The sequence below is a fragment of the Schistocerca serialis genome, chromosome 1 (genome assembly GCF_023864345.2).
Source record: "Schistocerca serialis cubense isolate TAMUIC-IGC-003099 chromosome 1, iqSchSeri2.2, whole genome shotgun sequence".
NCBI classification, from domain to species: Eukaryota; Metazoa; Arthropoda; class Insecta; order Orthoptera; family Acrididae; genus Schistocerca; species Schistocerca serialis.
The window spans coordinates 37547716-37569914 of record NC_064638.1 but is presented as its reverse complement, the minus strand read 5'-3'; the positions used below and the strand labels follow the sequence as shown (position 1 = coordinate 37569914).

At 45.1% G+C, this 22199-nt stretch overlaps 1 protein-coding gene across 1 annotated transcript in view; it reads left to right on the top strand.

Annotated features, from left to right (window-relative positions):
• Window positions 1–22199, top strand: part of LOC126461355 (protein YIF1B) — a 63608-nt gene that overhangs the window by 22861 nt on the left and 18548 nt on the right. Inside the window, exon 3 of the mRNA XM_050095990.1 lies at window positions 1854–2110. Coding sequence (XP_049951947.1) covers window positions 1854–2110 — 257 coding nt within the window. The remainder of the gene's footprint in view (window positions 1–1853; window positions 2111–22199) is intronic.

The window sequence follows — 22199 nt, the reverse complement described above, 5'->3', positions numbered from 1 at the left end:
GAAGACATCAAAGCAGTGCAGGGGCATGCTGTGAGATTTGTTTCCAACAGGTTTGATGAAGATGCGAATATTAAAGAGATGCTTCCTGAACTCAAATGAAAGGAGACAGTGTTCTTTTCTGAAGCATTGTTGAGAAAATTTAGAGAACCGGCAATTGTGGCTGACTCAATAATGCTTCTACTGCCAACAACATACATTTTGCGAAAGGACCATGAAGACAAGATGAGAGAAATTAAGGCCTGTACTGAAAGATATAGACACCAGTGTTTTCCGCAACTCATTTGTGAGTGGAACAGGAAAGGGAGTGGTACAGTGTATCCTCTGCTTTGCACTGTATGGTGGCTTGTAGTGTACATATGTTGATGCAGGTGTAAATGAGACTGCTTACAAATCACATGTGATGTGGGACCCGTACCAAATTCGACTAATCTGCCTGCAATCCACACACAATCAGAATGAGAAGAAACAGTAACATGTACCTGGCTAAGTATATTGCACCATTCACTTCTAGTGATTTGCAGAACAAGTATGTACACGTAGAAGACATGAAAGCGGCAGAAAAATGCTATTAGTTGCAGGTCATGTGATATATTGTCACCTGCTAAAGTGCATTTCCCCGCCACACACTTTCCTAGTTGCACGTAACTCTAGCTTTGCCTGATTGCATCTCCTTGTGATGGTTTTAGTATCCACATGGTATGTATAGTTTTACATGTTCATTGTCCTTTCAGTTTGATGTTTCCATTTAGAATAAATATTTGTCTGATATGATTAGGTCATGAACATCATATTATTCACTACACATGAATTCAATTTTTGGAAGTGAATAAAATTATTTGGATTTTGTCTAGCCTTTCAGGAGAACAAAGAAATGCCTTGATTTGAGGTTCCTGGTAACCACCCTGTCTTTTGACAAACATTTGAGCCAGCCCATTGTCATGATGGGACAAGATACTACACAGGCCCATTTTGTAGTGAATCTCTCGAATTTGTTTCAGTTTTTGGTTACAAACCTACTTTCCTCTGTGGTTACGGAAATATGTCCTTTTCTGCCAAGTAAATACATAGCTTTTATTTCCTTCCTCCCTTTCTTTGTTGATCATCATCAGAGTAGAATTAAACACAACTAATGCTTTATCTAGAAATCAGGATTGTACAGTTATGATTTCTCCTCAGTTACAATGTTGAATAACAGTTTTAACTTGTGAGAATCAAACCAACAGTTGCTTGTTGTGGAACTCAAACTGTTTGCCCTCTATCTTGTGTGTGGCATCCACTAACTACAAACTTTACCTACAAAAATGTTCTGAAGTATGTAGTGACGAGACACTTGTTGATGTAATCTTGAATGGAAACTGAATGTGTTAGTAGGCATCACCTTCAATCCGTTTCTGGCAGCTAAAAGTGTTATCTTCAGAGGGAAGAGTATCTGTGTGCTCGTATCATCTCAAATTTTCGAGAGAATTTGCTTTGTCTCAGAGTTCATTTGAACCATTGAAATATTGTGAAAGCAGAGCAATTCTCAACTGCAAGTACAGTGAACAAAGGCACTAATTTACCCAGAAACTCACTTTGAAGAACTAAGAAACCTTTTGATGGAAATACTCGTGTTAAAAACCTACAGCTGATAGCAAATGAATGCTGTGAAGGGCACAGTAATATAAGTACTTCTAATAGGCACACAGCTCTCAACGTTTTATCGCTGGATGAAGTAGGCTGCTTCAGCCATGTGCTTTTTGGAATGTGCTGCAGTTATGATAATCCAATCAGTCTCAAAATGTTCACAATATGCCTTGCATACCCTCTGAAAACAAGTACTGTTGTATTTGACTTTTTCGTTGTGTTTCCCACAGGTTACAGTCAGCGGCCCAGTTATTCACCAATGGATGTGGATCAAGGGTACTCTATACCTAGCCAGTTTCTTAATGAACCACTGGTTGCAAATGTTGCTATGCAATATGGGCAGGCATTGGTTGGATCAGGAAAGCAAATTGTTGATAGAGAGCTGGAGAAATATGTGCCTGTTACAAGACTGAAGTATTATTTTGCTGTAGACACAGCTTATGTAACAAAGAAGCTTGGATTGCTGTTATTCCCCTTCTCACATGGGGTAAGATTCTATAAAAATTCTTCACATTACAGATGTTAATCTATGTGTGTAGAAAATTTTTGAGGTAAGATTTATTAAAATAATGAGTTAAATACACTGTAAAAACATTTACAAGATGTGACTGCTCTCATTATTTAGAAACTATTTGTCTCACACACACACACACACACACACACACACACACACACCTCTTGTCTGTTTTATGTTGGATCTGTAAGTGATATTTTCCAGCCTACTTTAAAAACACAACCTTAAGAAACTGCTCATCCACTGTGACTAAGATGAAACTTACCACAGCATAAGGAATTGCTTATGTTGAAAAACACTCTCACACTAGTCACAACAGTAAATAGTTTCTTGGTGAAGTGGCTGTGTCATTCTACTTTACAGAACTCGTACAGTAATTAATGGAAGAAGATTATTATTGTTGTTGTTATTATTATTATTATTATTATTATTATTATTATATAGGATTAATTTGTACAAAAGATCACTTAATAACAACATTTTGCTGTATTCCTGTTATCTTATGCCAAGCATCTTTATTCATCGTGTCATTCTTGTGTGCACCATGATACTTCATTGTTTTGTTGATACGGTCTTTCCAAGAATGTCGTCGTCTGCCGCATTTCTATCTGCGAGGTGATTTCCATTCAAAAATTTTCTTTGTCTGCTGGTGACATGGCATTTTTCATAAATGCCCATACCAGTTTAATAATATTTTTAGTCCTTTCTTTCACTGCTTCATTTGTCCTCCTTCTAGCTCTTTATCATCAATTTTTTTCTCAGTTCTTGATATTCTGGTACTCCTTTGAAAATAATTCATTTCCACATCTATCAGTCATCTTGTAAAGTCAGCATTTAAAATCCATAATTCCGATGCATAGCATAGGATAGATTTAACTATTAGTTTGCCCACTCATCTCTTACCATTATTGGAAATGTTATTGTTAAAAAAAAAAAAGAAGAATTCATTCATATGGCCTATTACTTTTCTGCTTTGTTGTATTCTGTATTTTACTTCTGTATTACCCAACCCACTGCTGCCAATATGTGCCCCTAGATATTTAAATTTTTCTGACGTTCAGATATAGAAGCTACTCTTTCAGCCTAGTAAATTAGTTGGACATTAGCTCACATCCTATTGAATCTCGTTTTCTGGAATATCTGTTAGTTTGATGGGCAAAAACTGAAATTCCTTGACTATATTCTACATTTAACTGTAATAAAAATAATAACTATATCTAAGGTTTGGTTTCTATTTCTAAAACATTTTGTTGTTGTTGTTGTTGTTGTCGTCGTCGTCGTCGTCGTTGTCGTTGTTGGCAGTCCGAAGACTAGTTTGATGCAGCTCTCCCTGCTGTTCTACCCTGTGTGTGCATCTCCATCTCTGAATAATTGCTGCAACCTACATCCTTCTGTATCTGTGTGCTGTTTTCATCTCTTAGTCTCACTCCACAATTTTTATGTCTCGCACTTCCCTCCAATACTAAATTGATGATTCGTTGGTGTGTCAGCATGTGTCCTGTCAACAAATGCCTTATTTTAGTCAAGTTGTGCTATAAATTGCTTTCCTCCACAATTCAATTCAGTGTCTCCTCATTAGTTATTTGGTCTACCCATGTAATCTTCAGCATTCTTCTGTAGCATCACATTTCAAAAGCTTCTGTTCTCTTTTTGTGTGAACTGGTTATCGCCCTCATACTATTTCTGTAGATTGCTTATCTCCAGACAAATCTTATATAAAAAAAATTCCTAACACTGAAATTTTGTATTTGATGTTAACAAATTTCTCTTTTCCAGAAATGCTTTTCTTGTCATTGCCAATCTAAGTTTCCTATCCTCTCTTCTGTGGCCACCATTAGTAATTTAGCTGTACAAATAGCAAAACTACTTTTAGTGTCACGTTTCCGAATCTAATTCCCTCAGCATCACTTGATTTAATTTTACTACATTCCATTATCCTTGTTCGTGTCTGTCTTCCAGTTCTTTTCAAGACGCTGTTCAGTATGTTCAGCTGCTCTTCCAAGTCTTTTGCTGTCTGACACAATTGCAGTGTCATTGGCAAACAGCAAAAGTTTTATTTCCTCTTCGTAAACTTTTATTCTCTTTCCATATTTCTCCTTGGTTTCCTTTACTGCTTGCTGAGTTTACAGATTGAATAACATTGGGGATTGGCTACAGTCCTATCACACTTCCCTATTTCTTATATTTCACCACACTTTATCCCTTCCTCCAAAGAAATGGTGTTTCTGTATGTAACGATTTTCCTTTACCTCATCACAAGTGTAGGTCCTCCTCCTTCGGTACGTGTACCTTATTTCCTACCATACTGCACACATTAGGGCAGAGCACCTGTTTGAAAACCCTACCTCCTTCTTTGGGCATTGAGAAAGTTTTATCCCTCGTAGTTTCCTGATTTTATCTCTATATACTATGTACCCATCTAGACTACTTGAGCTGGCAATCTTTGTAAATAATTTAAAGGTTTTTTATTCTAGCTAGCACTCCTTGCCTTTAAGTTAGTCAGTATAAAATTATATTAGTCGTCCACGGTTGTTTTTGCAGGTACAAAGGCGCATAATTATTGTTAATTTTGATACTGATGATAGCACATTATAAATAATAGCAAATGGGGAGGGGGCCAAAGGAGACATCTGTAATAGCAAATGCATAATTGTGGCTATTAAATCCAAAAATTGGAAACTGAAATTGTAACAGAAAAAAAGGGTCTCATAGTGAGTACCTGTCAATGTGCAATATGAAATCAGTACCCAAAAGAGGGAAGAAAATGATCTAGTATTTTGAGATCAAAGAAGGAAAGAAGATAGCTCTGACACCACCAGCGTCAACCCCATAGGCCCTGAAAAGTGCTCTCAGCATCCTGCTATTGCAGACCTGTAAGGATTTCATATTCTCTATTAAAGAAAATGATTCTGATTGCACCCTGCCCTTTCCACCCGATTATGTACTCCCATCACAATAGTTCGAGAAAATGTAACCAGAGTATACAGTAGGAGAGAAGAATTGTTGTACAAAAACAAATATAAGTAAATAAACTGACTGACTCAGGACTTTGTAAGCATCAGCCCAGAAATTCACAAAGAACATGAATCCCCTGAAAGCTATCATTTGAATTATGAATGTTTTAACTATATCTGTATTATATAATTCCTTATCTTTTGCACTCAATGACTCTATGGGAAATGCTACTTCTGGTTGTGGAATGTCTGCCACCCTATAAGGACCTTCATACCTATGGAAAAACTTACTAGTCCCTTTCCATATAATGGAGATTTTGAGACACAGAGAAGCCCATTCTGGATTTTCCATTGTTTGTTTTTACGAGTCCCTTTCTTTATAAAGTAACTTAGATGATACTTCTTGACTAATGCTAAGGCATCCTCCTTCAAATCAAGAGTTATGATTAAGCTGGTTTGCTCTGTTGTGCACCTTTTTATTTGATTCGTTTTTTGTTGAATTATACTCTGTAGCCATTTAAGTAATTTCAGTAATGGTTTTCCAATAAACTTTCTGTTTGAAACATGCAAAGGCAAAATCCTGTAGTTAGATGAGGTAACTTGTTTAAAATATTTAGAATTCAGGTACCAGCCGTACCCAGGTTGTATGTCAACTCATACAATTACAACAAAGTCATCCAGTTTCCTTCGTTACTCTTTTGGATGGATAAGATTATATGTGTGGTGTCTAAAATTGTAATATGATGTACCCATTCCCAAGATAAAAATTCCTTAAAGTTATTTCTTATAAACTGTGTACCATTATACATAAATAATTTTCTAGCCAAATGCTTTGAACTTTCGTGTACTCTCCAAAATAAAATCTCTTCTCATAACAACCGCTTACTTTTATCCTTTTTAGAAAATGTTCCATCGTTCCAATCAATTTCTAATTTCATTTCCTGTAAAAATAATAGCCATACCACCAATTCACTATGTAATTATCTACTTTCCATGAAGAATTCAACATTGGATTGTCTGTACATATTATTATTTTAGTGCCCCATATTATTAGAGTCGGACATTTTTGTAGACGTCAAATGAGAGACAGAATTTCCTCATCACTCACTGAGTAATTCAGCTAGTGCTTACTAAGACTGCGACTAGTAAAAGAGAGAGAGTTCATTGTTCACGCTGGAGCAATTCATAATCACAACCAGACTGTGACTCTTTTGTGGTCCATTTAAATGCTTGATTCATTTTAGGATGATGCAAAATTTTAGCTTCAAGTAGTGCTTGCTTGATATTACCAAAAGCTTCATATGTGCCATCATCCAATGCCCACTTAGCTTCTTATTTTAGTAGGTTTAATCATCTTTGATCATTTGTAGCCTGTCCCTTTATAAATTTTCTGTAGCAACCAACCAAACCTAAAAGTGAACATGATTGTTCACGTTCTTTTCGGCTCCAGACAGCCCTTGACAGACAGGGAAGGGGAGGGGCTTGAATAAATGATTTTCTGGATATCCGATCATTTACACAAAAAAAAAAAAAAAAAAGGTACCATTGTCATGGGAAGCAATATGAAACAAAGAAACAGCTATGTGTATTAAGCACAAAACTGCCTATACTTTTTTATTAGAATTAAAGGAAACCACTGACCAAAAGGCAGAAGCATTTAGTTGTTGATTGTATATATGGACTGGAGTGGAGTGTCTATCAGCCCAAAGGGAGGCAGCCGGTTTGCTGTCTATGAATGTGGTACGGAGGGTTGGCAGGTACATGAGCTGGCACAATTGTAGTGGCTGCTGGGAAGCAGCACATGCTGAAGGCAACATGGGAATGTGAATTGTGAGGAGGTGACGGGACAGAGCAAGGGGAAACACTGAAGGCAGTGTGGGGACTTGAATTGGGAGGGTGTGGGAGGAACGTAACAAGGGGGAAACTGTTGGGTGTAGAATGCAGGGACAGTGTGTTACCTGAGATTGAGGCTAAGAGGATTACGGGAGTGCAGGATGTGTTGTAAGGATAACTTCTGTTTGCAAGGTTCAAGAGAAGCTGGTGGTGGACAGAAGAATCCATATGGCACAGTCTGTGAAGCAGCCATTGAGATTTAGCATGTTGTGCTCAGATGTCTTTATGCCACCAGGTGATCAACTTTGCTCTTGACAACAGTTTGGCAGTGGCCATTCATCCTGATGGACAGCTTGCTAGTAGTCACATCCAACATAAAAGGCTTTTGAAGTGTTTGCAGCAGAGCTGGTGTATGACACAGCTGCTTTCACAGGTAGCCCAGCCTCTGATGGGGCAGGATAAACCTGTTACAGAACAGGAGTAGGAGATGCTGGCTGTGTGGATTGGGCAGGTCTTGCACCTTTGTCTTCCACAGGGACATGATCCTCCTGACAAAGGGTTAGGAGTGGGAGTGGCATAGGGATGGACTAGAATGTTATGTAGGTAGGATAGGCAATGGGACACTACTTTAGGAGGGGATCTTGGGTAGGATGTCCCTCATTTCAGGCCAGGATGAGATATAATCAAAGCTTTGGTGAAGAATGTGGTGCAGCTGTTCCAGTACGGGGTAACATTGAGTGACAGAGACACTGCTTTGTAGCTCCCCCAGGGGGTCCACAACTCTTTTGTGGATACGTGCGTAGCGAGCACGGGACCCCGAGCTAATGTGGCCTTCCTTCCACCCCGGGCTGCATACCTTCCCTTTCTGCATCCTTCCCCATCCCCCATCTTGGCCCCCCCCTCACCTCCGCCTCTTTCCTTCCCTTTCTCCCCCTCTGGGAGTATGTTTTGTGCCTACATCTGGAGACGGACGCTCGAAACTGTAACAAATTCTTTGCTTTCTCTGCTTGCAAGTCTTCGTCCTTCCCTTGTCCTTCTCTTTTCCTTCCCTCTTCTCTTTGCCCTTTTCTCCGCTGCGGCGTTTGAGACCTCTCTTCTTTCCTTTCCCTTTCTCTTTTTTCCTCCCTGTGCGTGTCCGAAGGCCGACCCACGCATTTCCATGCGTAGCCGGTGACGGGGTAACGCGTAATTCCCTGCCCCGGTTAGACAGGTAGGACACATACGTACCCCCTGGTAATGGCCAGGCCCAGGGAGGGGTGCTTACCCGAGCTGATACCTTCCGAAAGTGCCGATTGGTCCCTCCGTCCGTTTGTCGGGAGGTGTGACCTGAGGTGTGAACAATCACCTAAGGCGGGAGTGCCCTCAGAGAGGCCCCCCACAAGGAACGAGCACGCCATCGGAGACGCCGGTAATCATGGGGGATACTTTCGCAATGGTTCCTTCATCTTCTACTATGTCAGCTCACAAGCGTAAGTTCAGTGAGTCTCAGCCACAGACAGTCCTTCCATCGTTGCCACAGTTCCTTGTTGTTTCTCGGTCTGATGAAGGTCACGACTTCTCCACAGTTAACCCTTTCATTATTCAGAAAGGTGTCGATGCAATTGCAGGTCCTGTAAAGTCTTGTTCCAGATTACGAAATGGCACCTTGTTGTTAGACACAGTCAGTGCCCTCCAGGCACAAAAATTGCTGCGTAGTTCACTGCTACACACCTTCCCTGTCCAGGTGGAACCGCACCGTACTTTAAATTCATCATGTGGGGTCATTTATACACGCTCCCTCGACGGATTGTCGGACGAGGAAATTCAACACTACCTGTCTGACCAGGGTGTAATGGCTGTTCATAGAGTCATGAAAAGGGTTGACACGAACATCATTCCAACCCGTACTGTCTTCTTGACATTTGACAAAGTTCAACTCCCATCGAAAATCAAAGCAGGCTATGAGATAATTTCCATTCGCCCTTACATCCCAAACCCTATGCGTTGCTATCGGTGTCAGCAGTTCAATCACACCAGCCAGTCCTGTTCCAATTCGGCCAAATGTGTTACGTGTGGTGAGGATGCCCATGAGGGTGCTTGCCCACCTCCATCCCCTCGTTGCATCAACTGTATGGGTGACCACGCTGCTTTCTCTCGAGATTGCCCCATTTTTAAAGACGAAAAGCTCATTCAGGAAATCAGAGTGAAGGAAAAGATGTCGACCTTTGCTGCTCGAAAATTATTCGCCAGTCGACAGCCCACTGTGCCTCAGACAGGAAAATACAGCACTGTCCTTGCCTCTCCTCGGCCAACAAAGGAGGCGGCCACGCAGACTTGTGACCTCACCTTTAGTGCCACGGTCATCAGATCGGCCAGCGCAAAGATCGCCCGTTCAACCTCCCCACTTTCGCCTGCCCACTCTATGGCTCACCCTTCATCGGGTTCTGCTAAATCTCGAGCCCAAAAGTCAGACACCAAGACTTCGAAAAAAGAGCATACTTGTGAAGATTTTTTACGTACCCCAACTTCACAACCATAGGTTCCTCCTTCATCTAAACATCATGTTTCCAAAAAGGCTAGTAAGAAACCCAGTTCATTTCCTTCTCCGCCAAGGCGTGTCTCATCTACAGCATCACCTGGCGGTAATCGCCCTCGGCCGTCTTCTGTGTCGCTGAGGCGCACTGCTGGCGGCCGATCAACCGGCCGATCGCTGGTGGCAGGAGCTGCTCCTGAACAACCTATGGATCAGGATCTTCTGCCTTCGGCTGAATGCCATTCCATGCTGTCGGTCCCAAGCTCTGAGCAGTCGCTGAGTTGACGGGAACCTTGGTCACATTCCTCCATTTTCTGTTCACCCTATGTCCATTATCCACTGCAATATCCGCGGCCTTCGAGCCAATTGGGATGAATTGTCGTTCCTCTTACGATCCTGCTCGCCGGTCGTCTTCAGGAAACAAAGCTGCATCCCCATGACCGCTTTGTTCTCCCCCATTTTCAGTCCGTCCGATTTGATCTCTCCTCTGTTGAAGGCACTCCACCACATGGAGGACTCATGATTCTTCTCCATGATACTCTCCCTTATCACCCAATCTCCTTAAACACTTCCTTCCAAGCTGTCGCTGTCCGTCTTTCCCTTTCTGGATATACCTTTTCTCTTTGTACTGTATACATTCCATCGTCCACACCAATGGCACGAGCTGATCTCCTTCATCTTCTTGGTCAGCTTCCACCCCCGTATTTGCTGGTTGGGGACTTCAATGCCCACCACCCGCTTTGGGGATCTCCACATCCTTGTCCGCATGGCTCACTATTGCTTGACGTCTTCCACCAAGCGGATCTAGTTTGCCTCAACACTGGGGACCCTACATTTTTGTCTGCCTCCACAACAAATTTCTCTCATTTGGACCTTTCGGTCGGTACTGTTCCGCTAGTTCGGCGCTTCGAATGGTTCGCCCTTGATGATACACACTCGAGTGACCACTTTCCATGTGTCCTTACACTGCAGCCTCACCAGTCATATATGCGCCCGCGATGCTGGAAGTTTGGCCAAGCCGATTGGACACTTTTTTCGTCTCTAGCGACATTCGATGACCGTCACTTTCCTAGCGTCGACGATGAGGTCACACGTATTACAGACGTTATTCTTACAGCTGTGGAACGTTCAGTACCACGCACCTCTGCATTGCCCTGGCGCCCCCCAGTTCCTTGGTGGAACGCAGCATGCCGTGACGCAATACGTGAGCGGCGATGTGCTCTTCGCGTTTTCCGCCACCATCCTACTTTGGACACCTGTATCCGCTATAAGCAGTTCCGAGCGCGATGCCGTCACGTCATCCGCGATAGCAAGAAGGAAGGCTGGAAATTCTTTACTAGCTCATTTAACACCTTCACTCCCTCCTCGGAAGTTTGGAGTCGGATTCGACGGTTCTCAGGCGCGCCTAGTTTCTCCCCGGTCTCTGGGCTCACTGTCGCACATGATACATTAGTGGACCCCGTCGCCATTTCTAACTCATTGGGTCAACACTTTGCTGAGATTTCGAGCTCTTCAAATTACCCGCCAGTGTTTCTCCCAATGAAATGTGCAGCGGAAGTGCGACCTCTTGCGTTCTCCTCTCAAAGTCGCGAAAGCTACAATACTGTTTTCTCCATGCGGGAACTCCAACATGCACTCTCTTCTTCTCGCTCCTCCGCCCCAGGACCAGATGGTATCCGCATCCAAATGTTGTTGCATTTATCAACCCATAGTCTGCGTTACCTCCTTTGCCTTTATAATCGAATTTGGACCAACAGTATTTTTCCCAGGCGATGGCGGGAAGCTATCGTCGTTCCTGTTCCGAAACCTGGAAAGGACAAACATCTCCCCTCTAGCTATCGCCCCATTTCTCTCGCGAGTAGTGTATGTAAGGTTTTGGAGCGTATGGTGAATTGCCGTTTAGCCTGGTGGCTGGAGTCCCGTAGTCTAACACCTGCCCAATGCAGTTTCCGAAAGTATCGTTCTGCAGTTGACCATCTTGTTGCTCTCTCCACTTATATCATCAACAATTTTCTCTGGAAACGCCAAACAGTAGCAATATTTTTTGATCTGGAGAGAGCATACGATACCTGTTGGAGGACAGGCATCCTCCGCACACTGTTCTCTTGGGGCTTTTGAGGTCGGCTGCCTCTTTTTCTTCACGAATTTATGGCAGAGCGCACATTTAGAGTGCAGGTGAACACCACTCTCTCCCGTACTTTCTCCCAAGAAAACGGGATACCCCAGGGCTCCGTGCTGAGTGTTGTACTGTTTGCCATTGCCATAACTCCAATTATGGATTGTCTCCTTCCTAATGTCTTGGGCCCCCTCTTTGTGGACAATTTTGCGATCTACTACAGCTCTCAACGGACCAACCTTCTTGAACGTCGTCTTCAAGGATGTCTCGATCGCCTCCACTCTTGGAGCATCGAAACTGGCTTCCGTTTTTCTCCCAGTAAGACCGTTTGTGTTAATTTTTGGCGATGTAAGGAGTTTCTTCCACCCTCCTTACATCTAGGACCAGTCAACCTTCTGTTTTCGGACGTCGCTAAATTCTTGGATCTTATGTTTGACAGAAAACTGTGCTGGTCCTCCCACGTTTCCTATCTTTCGGCTCGCTGTCTGCGATCCCTCAACACCCTCCGTGTCCTGAATGGTACCTCCTGGGGAGTGGACCGAGTGGTCCTTCTCCGCCTCTATCACGCCTTAGTGCGCTCGAAATTGGACTATGGAAGCATAGTTTACTCCTCTGCCCGGCCATCTATTCTTCGGCGTCTCGACTCTATCCACCACCGTGGATTACGTTTAGTGTCTGGAGCTTTTTACACCAGCCCTGTGGAAAGCCTTTATGCTGAGACTGCTGAACCTCCGCTGTCCAATCGGCAAGATGTCTTTCTGAGTCATTATGCTAGCCATCTGTCTTCCATGCCTGCAAATCCGGCCCATGACATTTTTTTCGACGCCTCCTTGGATATAGGGTATGCAGGCCGCCCTTCCTCCCTACTACCACCGGGAGTCCGCTTCCGTCAACTGCTCCATTCTCTTTCCTTCAGCTTTCCTAAAACCTTCTTGACAACTTGGGGTACAGCACCGCCTTGGCTCCGTCTACGGATCCTCCTGCTCCGTGACTTTTGTCAGTTTCCCAAGGATGGTACGCCTTCACTTGTTTATCGTCAGGCATTTGCTGCTCTATGTGCACAAATGAAGGAAGCCATATTTATTTACACTGATGGCTCAAAAACATCGTTAGGTGTAGGGAGTGCCTATATTGTTGACGACACCCCAAATCGATTTCGGCTTCCCGACCAGTGTTTGGTTTATACTGCGGAGCTTTAAGCTGTTCTCCAGGCTGTCCACTAAATCCGCCGCCATCAGTGGATATAGCTCTCTCCTCGGTCTCCAAGCTCTGTACCCTGTCCACCCTCTGGTCCACCGAATTCAGGACTGCCTGCGCTTGCTCCATTTGGGGGGCATCTCTGTGGTGTTCCTGTGGATCCCAGGACACGTTGGTATCTGTGGCAATGAGGCGGCCGATATAGCGGCCAAGGCTGCAGTCTCTCTTCTTCGGCCAGCTATTCGATCAATTCCCTTCGCCGATCTACGGAGCGTTTTATGTCGTCATGTTGTTCTTTTATGGCACGCACATTGGTCGACACTTCCTCATAATAAATTGCGGGACATGAAAGCTCTTCCCTGTGTTTGGACCTCTGCCTCCCGAATGCGTCGTCGGGAGGAGGTAATTTTAACTAGACTCCGGATAGGGCACTGTCTTTTTAGCCATCGACATCTTTTAAGCGGCAATCCTTCCCCACTCTGTCCCCACTGCTCTCAGCTGTGGACGGTAAGACACCTTTTAATTGAGTGCCCCTATTTTACTCCGTTACGCGCCCGTCTACAGCTATCGCCTGATATATCGTCCATTTTAGCATTTTAGCAGATGACACGCGCTCGGCCGATCACGTTCTCGAGTTTATTAGTGCCAGTGAGATGACGTCAGTCATTTGAAGCTCTTTTTGGGGACAACCAACCCCTTTCTGTAGTGGATTTTTAAGCTTTCCTTCTGCTTTTAGTTTCTCCAATTTTTTAGTTTCGTTCCCATTGCTGCTGCCTTCCATTTTTGTTTTTTACCGTTTCCTAAGTCACAGACCAGGTGCTAATGACCATAGCAGTTTTGCGGGGGGGGAAAAAAAACTGCTTTGTAGCTTATTCTTGGGGGGGGGGGGGGGGGAGATTGGAGGTGTATGAGAATATGGTGTGGGAAATTTGTTTGTGTACTATGTTTGGGGGTTATTGCCATTCTGTGAAGACCTTCAGCATACTGGGCAGGGAAGTTCTTGCACTACAGAAACGTCATCCACCTTGCAACTGCAGATACGTCATCCACACATGGCTAGGCTGTACGGGAGGGATTTTTTGGTGTGGCCTCCACCACAGTCAGGCAATTTCCCCTCACCCTTCCTTCAAAACATAATCCACAAACGGATTTCTCATGCCATATCCTTACATGCCAGAACCAGTTAGAAAGGAGTGCCCCCTTTGTTATGCAATACCACCTTGGAGTGGAGCAACTGAAGCATATTCTTCGCCAGGGCTTCCATTATCTCTCATCCTGCCCCGTAATGAGGGACATCCTATGCAAGATCCTTCACACAACCTCCTAAAGTAATATCCCATTGCCCACCCAATCTACACAACATCCTAGTCCATCCCTATGCCACTCACACTCCCTACCCCTTGCCACAGGGACCATAACCCTGATGCTGACCAATGTGCAAGACCTGTCCAATCTACCCACCAAGCACTTCCTATTCTAGTTCTGTCACAGGCTTTGGGCCACCTTGAAAGCATCCAAGTCATGTACCAACTCTGCTGTAAACATTGCACAGCTTTTTATGTTCGTATGACTACCAACCAGCTGCCCACGAACACTGCTGAACTATTGTCAAGAACAAAGTTGACCACCTGGTAGCATTATGTGTAGCTGATCGCCACATGCTCATTTCAGTGGCTGCTTCACAGCTCAACCCATCTGGATCCTTCACTCCAACACCAGCTTCTCTGAACTACACAGATGAAAATTACCCTTGCAAGACATCCTCCACTCCCCCCAGGGGGCCCGCCACTCTTTGGCAGGTTTGTGCTTGGCTACCACAGGGCCCCAGCCATTGCAGCATTTTTTCCCTTCCGTGCTGTATGTCTATCCTCTTGCTATTCTTTTTCCCTTCCCTTGGGGAACATGTATGGGGTGTTATTGGGAATGTTCTGCATTGTCTGTCGCTGACGTAAGAACAGTCTTACCTTTCCAGAATGAGATTTTCACTCTGCAGCGGAGTGTGCGCTGATATGAAACTCCTGGCAGATTAAAACTGTGTGCCCGACCGAGACTCGAACTTGGGACCTTTGCCTTTCGCGGGCAAGTGCTCTACCAACTGAGCTACCGAAGCACGACTCACGCCCGGTACTCACAGCTTTACTTCTGCCAGTACCTCGTCTCCTACCTTCCAAACTTTACAGAAGCTCTCCTGCTTACCTTTGTTTGTCACTCCCTTTTCCTTTCTTTGTTTCCCTTCTCGTCTCGTTGCTCTGCTTCAGGTTTTGAGGTTCCTCTTTTTCTACTTCCACCCAGTGCATTACTGATGGCTGGCCCATGCATCTGACATGTAACAGGTGGTTGGGTAATGGTTAATTCACAGCCCCAGGTCGACAGGTAGGGTTCGCATGTACCTCCTGGTACAGGCCAGGCCCATGGAGGGGTGATTGCCTGAGCTGCAACCTTCCAAAATTGCTGATTGGTCCCTCTGTCGGGTGTTCGGGAGGTGTGACCTGAGGTGTGAACAATAACCTAAGGCAGGTGTGCCCCCTTGTGAAGGGGTCCCCCAGTTGGAAGGAGCACGCCATCGGAGACGCTGTCAATCGTGGGGGATTTTCTCACAATGAGTCAATCATCTTCCCATTCAACGTCTACGAAATGTAAATGTAAAGAGGCTAATGATTCAAAGACCCTTCCCGCTGCACCATGGTTCCTCGTGGTCTCACATACTGAAGACGGTCAGTCCTTTGCCACGGTAAATCCGTTATTATTCAGGAAGGTGTTGATGCAATTGCCGGTCCTGTGAAATCCTGCTCTCATTTACGGAATGGCACTTTGCTTTTGGAGACTACTTCTGATTCTCAAGCAACCCAATGCGCTGCTACTAGTGTCATCGTTTCAACCACACTAGAACATCTTGTCGACACCCAGCCAAATGTGTAACTTGTGGTAGGGATGCGCATGAGGGCGATTGTCCGCCTCCTCCTCCCCACCGTATCAACTGCGATGGCACCCATACTGCCTTCTCTCGGGATTGTCCTGTGTATCTTGATGAGCGGGCTATCCAAGAGATTTGGGTAAAGGAAAAAGTGCCTAACCCAGTCGCTCGCAAGTTACTGGCTAGTCGCAAACCCTGCATTCCCCCATCTGGCACCTATAGTTCGTTTCTTGTTACCCCTCGCTCCATGAAGGACATGACCACGCAGACATGCAACTTCCAATTCAGCTCTAAGGTTGTGACATTGCCTAGTGTCAAGGTGGCATTGCCATCCCCCCATCCAGCTGTGCAACAAGCCAGCAAACTCTCTCCTCAAAAGGTGACGCCACCAGCTATACAGCCGATAGGCTGGGAAGTACATAAGGAGTACTCCTGTGAAGACTTCCTCCATCTCTCCAGCCAAACAAAACCTGAGTCTTCCTCTAACCGGAAAGGCACAAAGAAGTCCACCAAAGGCAAACGGTTTCTCCTTCACCAACTCGATGGTCCTCTTCGATGGTGTCGCCACATGATACCTTAGCCTGGCCAGGCTCCGTGTCGCTGGTGCCCACCACCAACCGTTTTTCAGTGTTGGACTCAACGGACCCACCGCACAAGCAAGCCAATCCTTCCGTGGACCCCATGGAGCAGGATTCTCCTGCATCTGTGCCCTATAGTAGCAACTTTTCACCAGCTGTCACTTGGCAGCTGCCGAGGTGACACCCCTACATCTCTTCCTCATTGTGACTCTCCTCCAATGGAACATTCATGGCCTTTGGTCCCACAAAGAGGATTTACGGCTGCTTTTAGCATCACAGCTTGCCTTTGTACTCTGCCTTCAAGAAATGAAATTGCGCCCTCATGACCGCTTTGAGCTTTCACATTTCTTACCAATTCGTTTTGACCTTCCCCCTGAGGTCGGAATTCCAACTCATGAGGGTGTCATGCTGCTCATACAGGATGACATTCATAGTCAGCCCATCTCCTGACAACCCATCTTCAGACTGTTGCAGTTCGCCTTTTCCTTCCCCACCTGACTTTTTCCCACTGTACCATTTATGTCTCTCTGTCATTCGATGTCACCACGGCAGAATTCCTCCAGCTTATTGGGCAGCTACCTCCCCCATTTTTGCTACTCGGTGACTTTAATGGGCATTATCCCCTGTGGGTTTCTCCCAGGACCTGTCGGAGAGGTGCCCTCTTGGATGACCTTCTTAACCAACTTAACCCCTTTGAAACTTCCTGGCAGATTAAAACTGTGTGCCCGACCGAGACTCAAACTCGGGACCTTTGCCTTTCGCGGGCAAGTGCTCTACCATCTGAGCTACCGAAGCACAACTCACGCCCGGTACTCACAGCTTTACTTCTGCCAGTACCTCGTCTCCTACCTTCCTGGTTCGCAGGAGAGCTTCTGTGAAGTTTGGAAGGTAGGAGACGAGGTACTGGCAGAAGTAAAGCTGTGAGTACCGGGCGTGAGTTGTGCTTCGGTAGCTCAGATGGTAGAGGACTTGCCCGCGAAAGGCAAAGGTCCCGAGTTTGAGTCTCAGTCGGGCACACAGTTTTAATCTGCCAGGCAGTTTCATATCAGCGCACACTCCGCTGCAGAGTGAAAATCTCATTCTGTTAACCCCTTTGCCTTAAATCTGGAGCACCCACTTTCCTTTCCAACTCCTCGCACACCTGTTCCCATTTGGACCTATCCTTCTGCACTACCCAGCTTGCCCGATGTCTATAGTAGTCCGTTCTTTCTGTTACCCACTCGAGCGACCATTTCCCGTGTGCTATCCGTTTGCTAAATCCTACCCCATCTGCGTGCATGCCCAAGTGGCAGCTTATTAAGGCTAACTGGCAGCTTTACTCCTCCCTGGCGACCTTCGAAGAACAAAATTTCCCCAGTTGTGATGACCAGGAGGAATATCTCACAAAAATTATCCTTACTGCTGCAGTATGTTCCATTCCTCGCTCTTCCTCTTTACCACGTTGTGTCCCAGTCCCTTGGTGGACTGAGACATGCTGCGATGCAATTTTTGCACAGAGACGTTCTCTCTGTGTTTTTAACCATCATCCTACAATGGCAAACTGCTTTTGGATTTCATTCACTAGTTCTTTTAACAGTTCCACCCCTTCCTCTGTCGTGTGGGCCACCTCTGACAGCTTTCTGGGACCAAGATCCATTCCCCAATTTCCTGCCTGGCAGTAGCAGACGATGTTATCATGGACCCTATTGCTATCTCTAACACCTCGGGCCACCATTTTGTTGAAGTTTCGAGCTCGTCCCACTATCACCCTGCCTTCCTCCATCGGAAACGAGTGGAGGCGGTTTACGCGATACCCTTCGCTTCTCCTAATCACGAGTGCTACAATGCCGCCTTTACTATGAAGGATGTAGATCGTGCTCTCAGTTCATCCCAATCCTCCGCCCTTGGGCCAGACACCATCCACATTCAGATGTTGCAGCACCTTTCTCTTGCGGGCAGGCAGTTTCTCCTTAACACGGTACAACTGCATCCAGGCAGAGGGCACATTTCCCGGATGCTGGCATGAAGCCACCATCATACCCATACCTATATCTGGTAAGGACAGAAACCTTCCTTTTAGCTACTGCCCCATGTCTCTTACCAGCTGCATTTGCAGGGTGAAGGAACATATGATTCATGCCCAGCTGGTATGGTGGTTCCAGTCTCGCAATTTACTGATGAATGCACAGTGTGGATTTCGAGCGCGGTGTTCTGCAGTTGACCATCTCGTTATTTGGTCCACCCGTGTCAAGAATGGTTTTCTGCGGAAGTCCCAGACTGTGGTTGTGTTTTTCAATTTGGAGAAAGCCTATGACACCTGCTGGAAAACTGGTATCCTCCATACTCTTTACAGGTGGAGTTGGGTGACCGCCTACCCTCTTTCCTTCAGACATTTTTAAGAGACCGAGGTTTCATGCTGTGTGTGTGGGTTCTGCCTTGTCAGACACCTTTATTCAGGAAAACAGTGTGCCTCAGGGTTCAGTCCTGAATTTCACCCTCTTTGCCGTTGCCATTAACCCTATAATGGCTGTCTCCCGCCAGGCATCTCCGGCTGCCTTTTTGTTGGAAATTTTGCCATCTATTGCAGTTCTCTATGGACTTGTCTCACTGAGCGGCGTCTTCAGCGATGTCTAGATCGTATTTACTCCTGGAGCATTGACAATGGGTTTTGCTATTCCACTGACAAAACCGTCTGTATGAATTTCTTGCGACACAATTGGTTTTTCCCACCATCTTTACATCTTGGACCTGTTGCCCTTCCGTTCGTTTAAACTATGCCAGTCTTGGGGCTCATGTTCGATAGGAAACACTCTTTGTCTTCACGTGTGTCTTACCTTCAGCTTACTGTACTTGGTCCCTCAATGTCCTACATGTCCTCAATTGTACTTCCCAGTGTATTGAACGAACCACCCTCCTCTGTTTATACTGGTCCGTTGTCCATTCGGAACTCAACTATGGGTGTATTTTTTTATGCGTCTGCACGTCCATCCCTCTTACGCTGTCTAAACACTATCCACCATCGTGGCATCCGTTTGGCTATGGCTGCTTTTTACTCTAGCCCGGTTGAGAGTGTGTATGCTGAAGCTGCACAACTACCCCTGTCCTACTGCCGTGACTTTCTCCTCAGCAGGTATGCATGCCGTTTGTCTGCCTTGCATGCTGTGTATTGGTCACTGCCTTTTTAGTCATCGTCATTTGCTAAGTGGCGCTGCCCCACCACTTTCTACACATTGCCGCCCAAGTTTTAACTGTCCGTCACTTCCTGATGAAATGCCCATTTTTTAACCATTTACGTTGCCGCTTGGGTTTTCCATCTGATTTATCTGCCATTTTAGCAAATGACACAAGGGCTGTTTACCGTGTTTTTATCCGCCAAAGCAGTATGGCGATGGCGATTTAATTTTTAGTTTTGGACCTCAGTTTCTGTATGGTGTCTTTTTTAGCCCTTTTTCCATGTGCCTGTTTTTAGCTGTCTTCTATTATGTCAATTGGGACTTATGTATAGTTGTTTTTTAACTCGTCTCTGTCTTTGTGTTCTGTAGTTTTGACTTGGGCGCATATGACCCCAGTTGTTTTTGTATCCTCTCACTGGTCTGTTAGACTTTATCTTTTGTCTCTCTGTGCTTCTGTTACCCTTACAACACGTCCTCCACTCTTGTAATCGTCGTGGCCTCAATATCAGGTAACCCACTGTCTTCGCACCCTGCACCCAACAGTTTCCCCTTGCTCTGCCCTGCCATCCCCTCCTAATTCATGTCCCCATGTTGCCTTCGGGGTGTGCTGCTTCCCACCACCAACTACAATTGTGCCAGCCCATTGTCATTCCTTCCTTCTGCATTACTAGGCTGAAAATCGGACACCTCTCCCTGCCTCCCCCCTCCCTCTCCGCCACTTACCCTACCCGGCACTGCCCCCTTCAGAACCAGTTCGCCTACCAAAAATGAGCACTGGCACTGTCAGTCTAGTGGGTACCTCGTGTGTGTGTGTGTGTGTGTGTGTGTGTGTGTGTGTGTGTGTGTTATTTTTACTCTATCTCGTAAAAGGACAACTCAACACTTTCTGTTTTTTGATGGGCGACGTCCTTTAATCCTAGGCATCTACATTCTGCAAGAAATTTGCATAATATGTATATTTTATATGTATTACAAATACTATACATACCATAATAAAGTAGTCATTTACTATTAAAGTAGCCATACAGGTTATGAAAAGAAGTCCAAAATTGACTTTCGCTGCAGAACTGAGACATGCTTTTTTGCCAACAAAGCTCATATATGTCTTAAACACTGCAACTGGAAATCACTCTCTTCTTGTTTTTCGAATGGTTTAACAGCCATCTCAAGGCAGTGAAAAGTTTCCTCACTGGGTGGTACTTTTACGGTACATTTTTAAATATCCAATATTATAAGATGCCCAACTCCATATTCCCTAGATAAACTTCATCCACTAGCACCGTTCTTCAATCGGTCTATTACTTTAAGTTTATCATATACACTGAGTACAAAATGCTTGCAGTTACTTGCCAGGCTAATGACACAACTCCAGCACGACATCAAAAGCAAAGACTCACGCGCTGCTGATAGTGACTTCTGGAGGCTCAAGGTGAGGCACGTCATTGCTCAATGATTGCAGGAGAGGGAAAGAGCATCAGCGCCAAAGAACTAGCAGAAGTGTATGACACACGGATTTAAATTTGCTGATTGGAACCCTTTTGGTTGATCGATATTAGGATAATTGATTCTCTGTTGCAACTTACAGTAACCATCACAAGACTTAGAAAACTAGAAATAAATCATCTATATATATGAGGTGCTATCCAAAATTTTCAGGACTGGTTCTGCCATCTGTTGTAAACCTTACCTTTGGACTAATTGTCACCATCACCCTCGAAGTAGTTCCCATCCGCATGTACACACCAGTCACTGTTCTTCTGCCACTGGTCAACCATTTTCTGGAAGTCCTGTTCTTTGAGGGTTGATCACCGCCAGCGATGCTTCTTGAATCCTCTCTAGAGTGTCGAACCGATGGCCTTTCAACTTGAGTTTCAGTTTAGGGAATAGCGCGAAGTCGCAAGGTGCCAAATCTGGTGAGTACGGTGGGTGGCGTACAACAACCATGTTGTTTTTTACCAAAAAGGTCCGTATGAGCGAGGACGTATGACAGGGTGCATTGTCATGATGCAGCAGCCAGTTCCCTTGATGCCAAAGTTTGGGCCATTGTCTCCGTACGTTTTCACGGAGCCAACGCAAAACATCACAGTAGTATGCGGAATTCACTGTTTGGCTGGGTGGGACAAATTCTTTGTGCACAATTCCCTTGCTATCAAAGAAAATGATGAACATGCTCTTCACCTGTCTTGCGTTTTTTGGCCTTGGAGGGCCCGGTCTCTTCTACTGGGACAGCTCATGCTCTGTAGCACTTTTCCCGAGATTCCCACAGAATTTGATACACATGTGCTGTTCTGTTCGCAGATCCATCGTAAAATCGCCACACACCAAACACAGAGTATTATGGATATCACTGTGGACATGCAACACATCCTCCCGGCACACATTGACTCATCAGATATGTAGCTCTCGCCACTTAGCGGTGCAAAGATCTACTACTCCTACTTTCCAGATGGCAGCACCCGTCCTGAAAATTTTGGATTCCACCTCGTACATTGTTAGATTTTACACTAAGTCGTTTCCCAACGATTTGTGTAAACCTGGAATAAAAACTACAACTGAGATATTTATTGCGAAGGGTAATACTTTAAATGGATAAGATATACCTCCAATCAAGAAACCTGTATATGATCTTTATTCTTCAACTGATTTAGGGGCAGCCAAGAATTCTGCCCCCAAGTGCAGAGCTCTTGCACGTGTGTGGGTCTCTGTTACCTGACTGCACACGTTCTCCAGTACCACACCACCCTCTCACAGCAAGAAGAGGGGAAACATCTTTCATTCTCGAAGCGCCCCTGGCCTCAACTTTCAC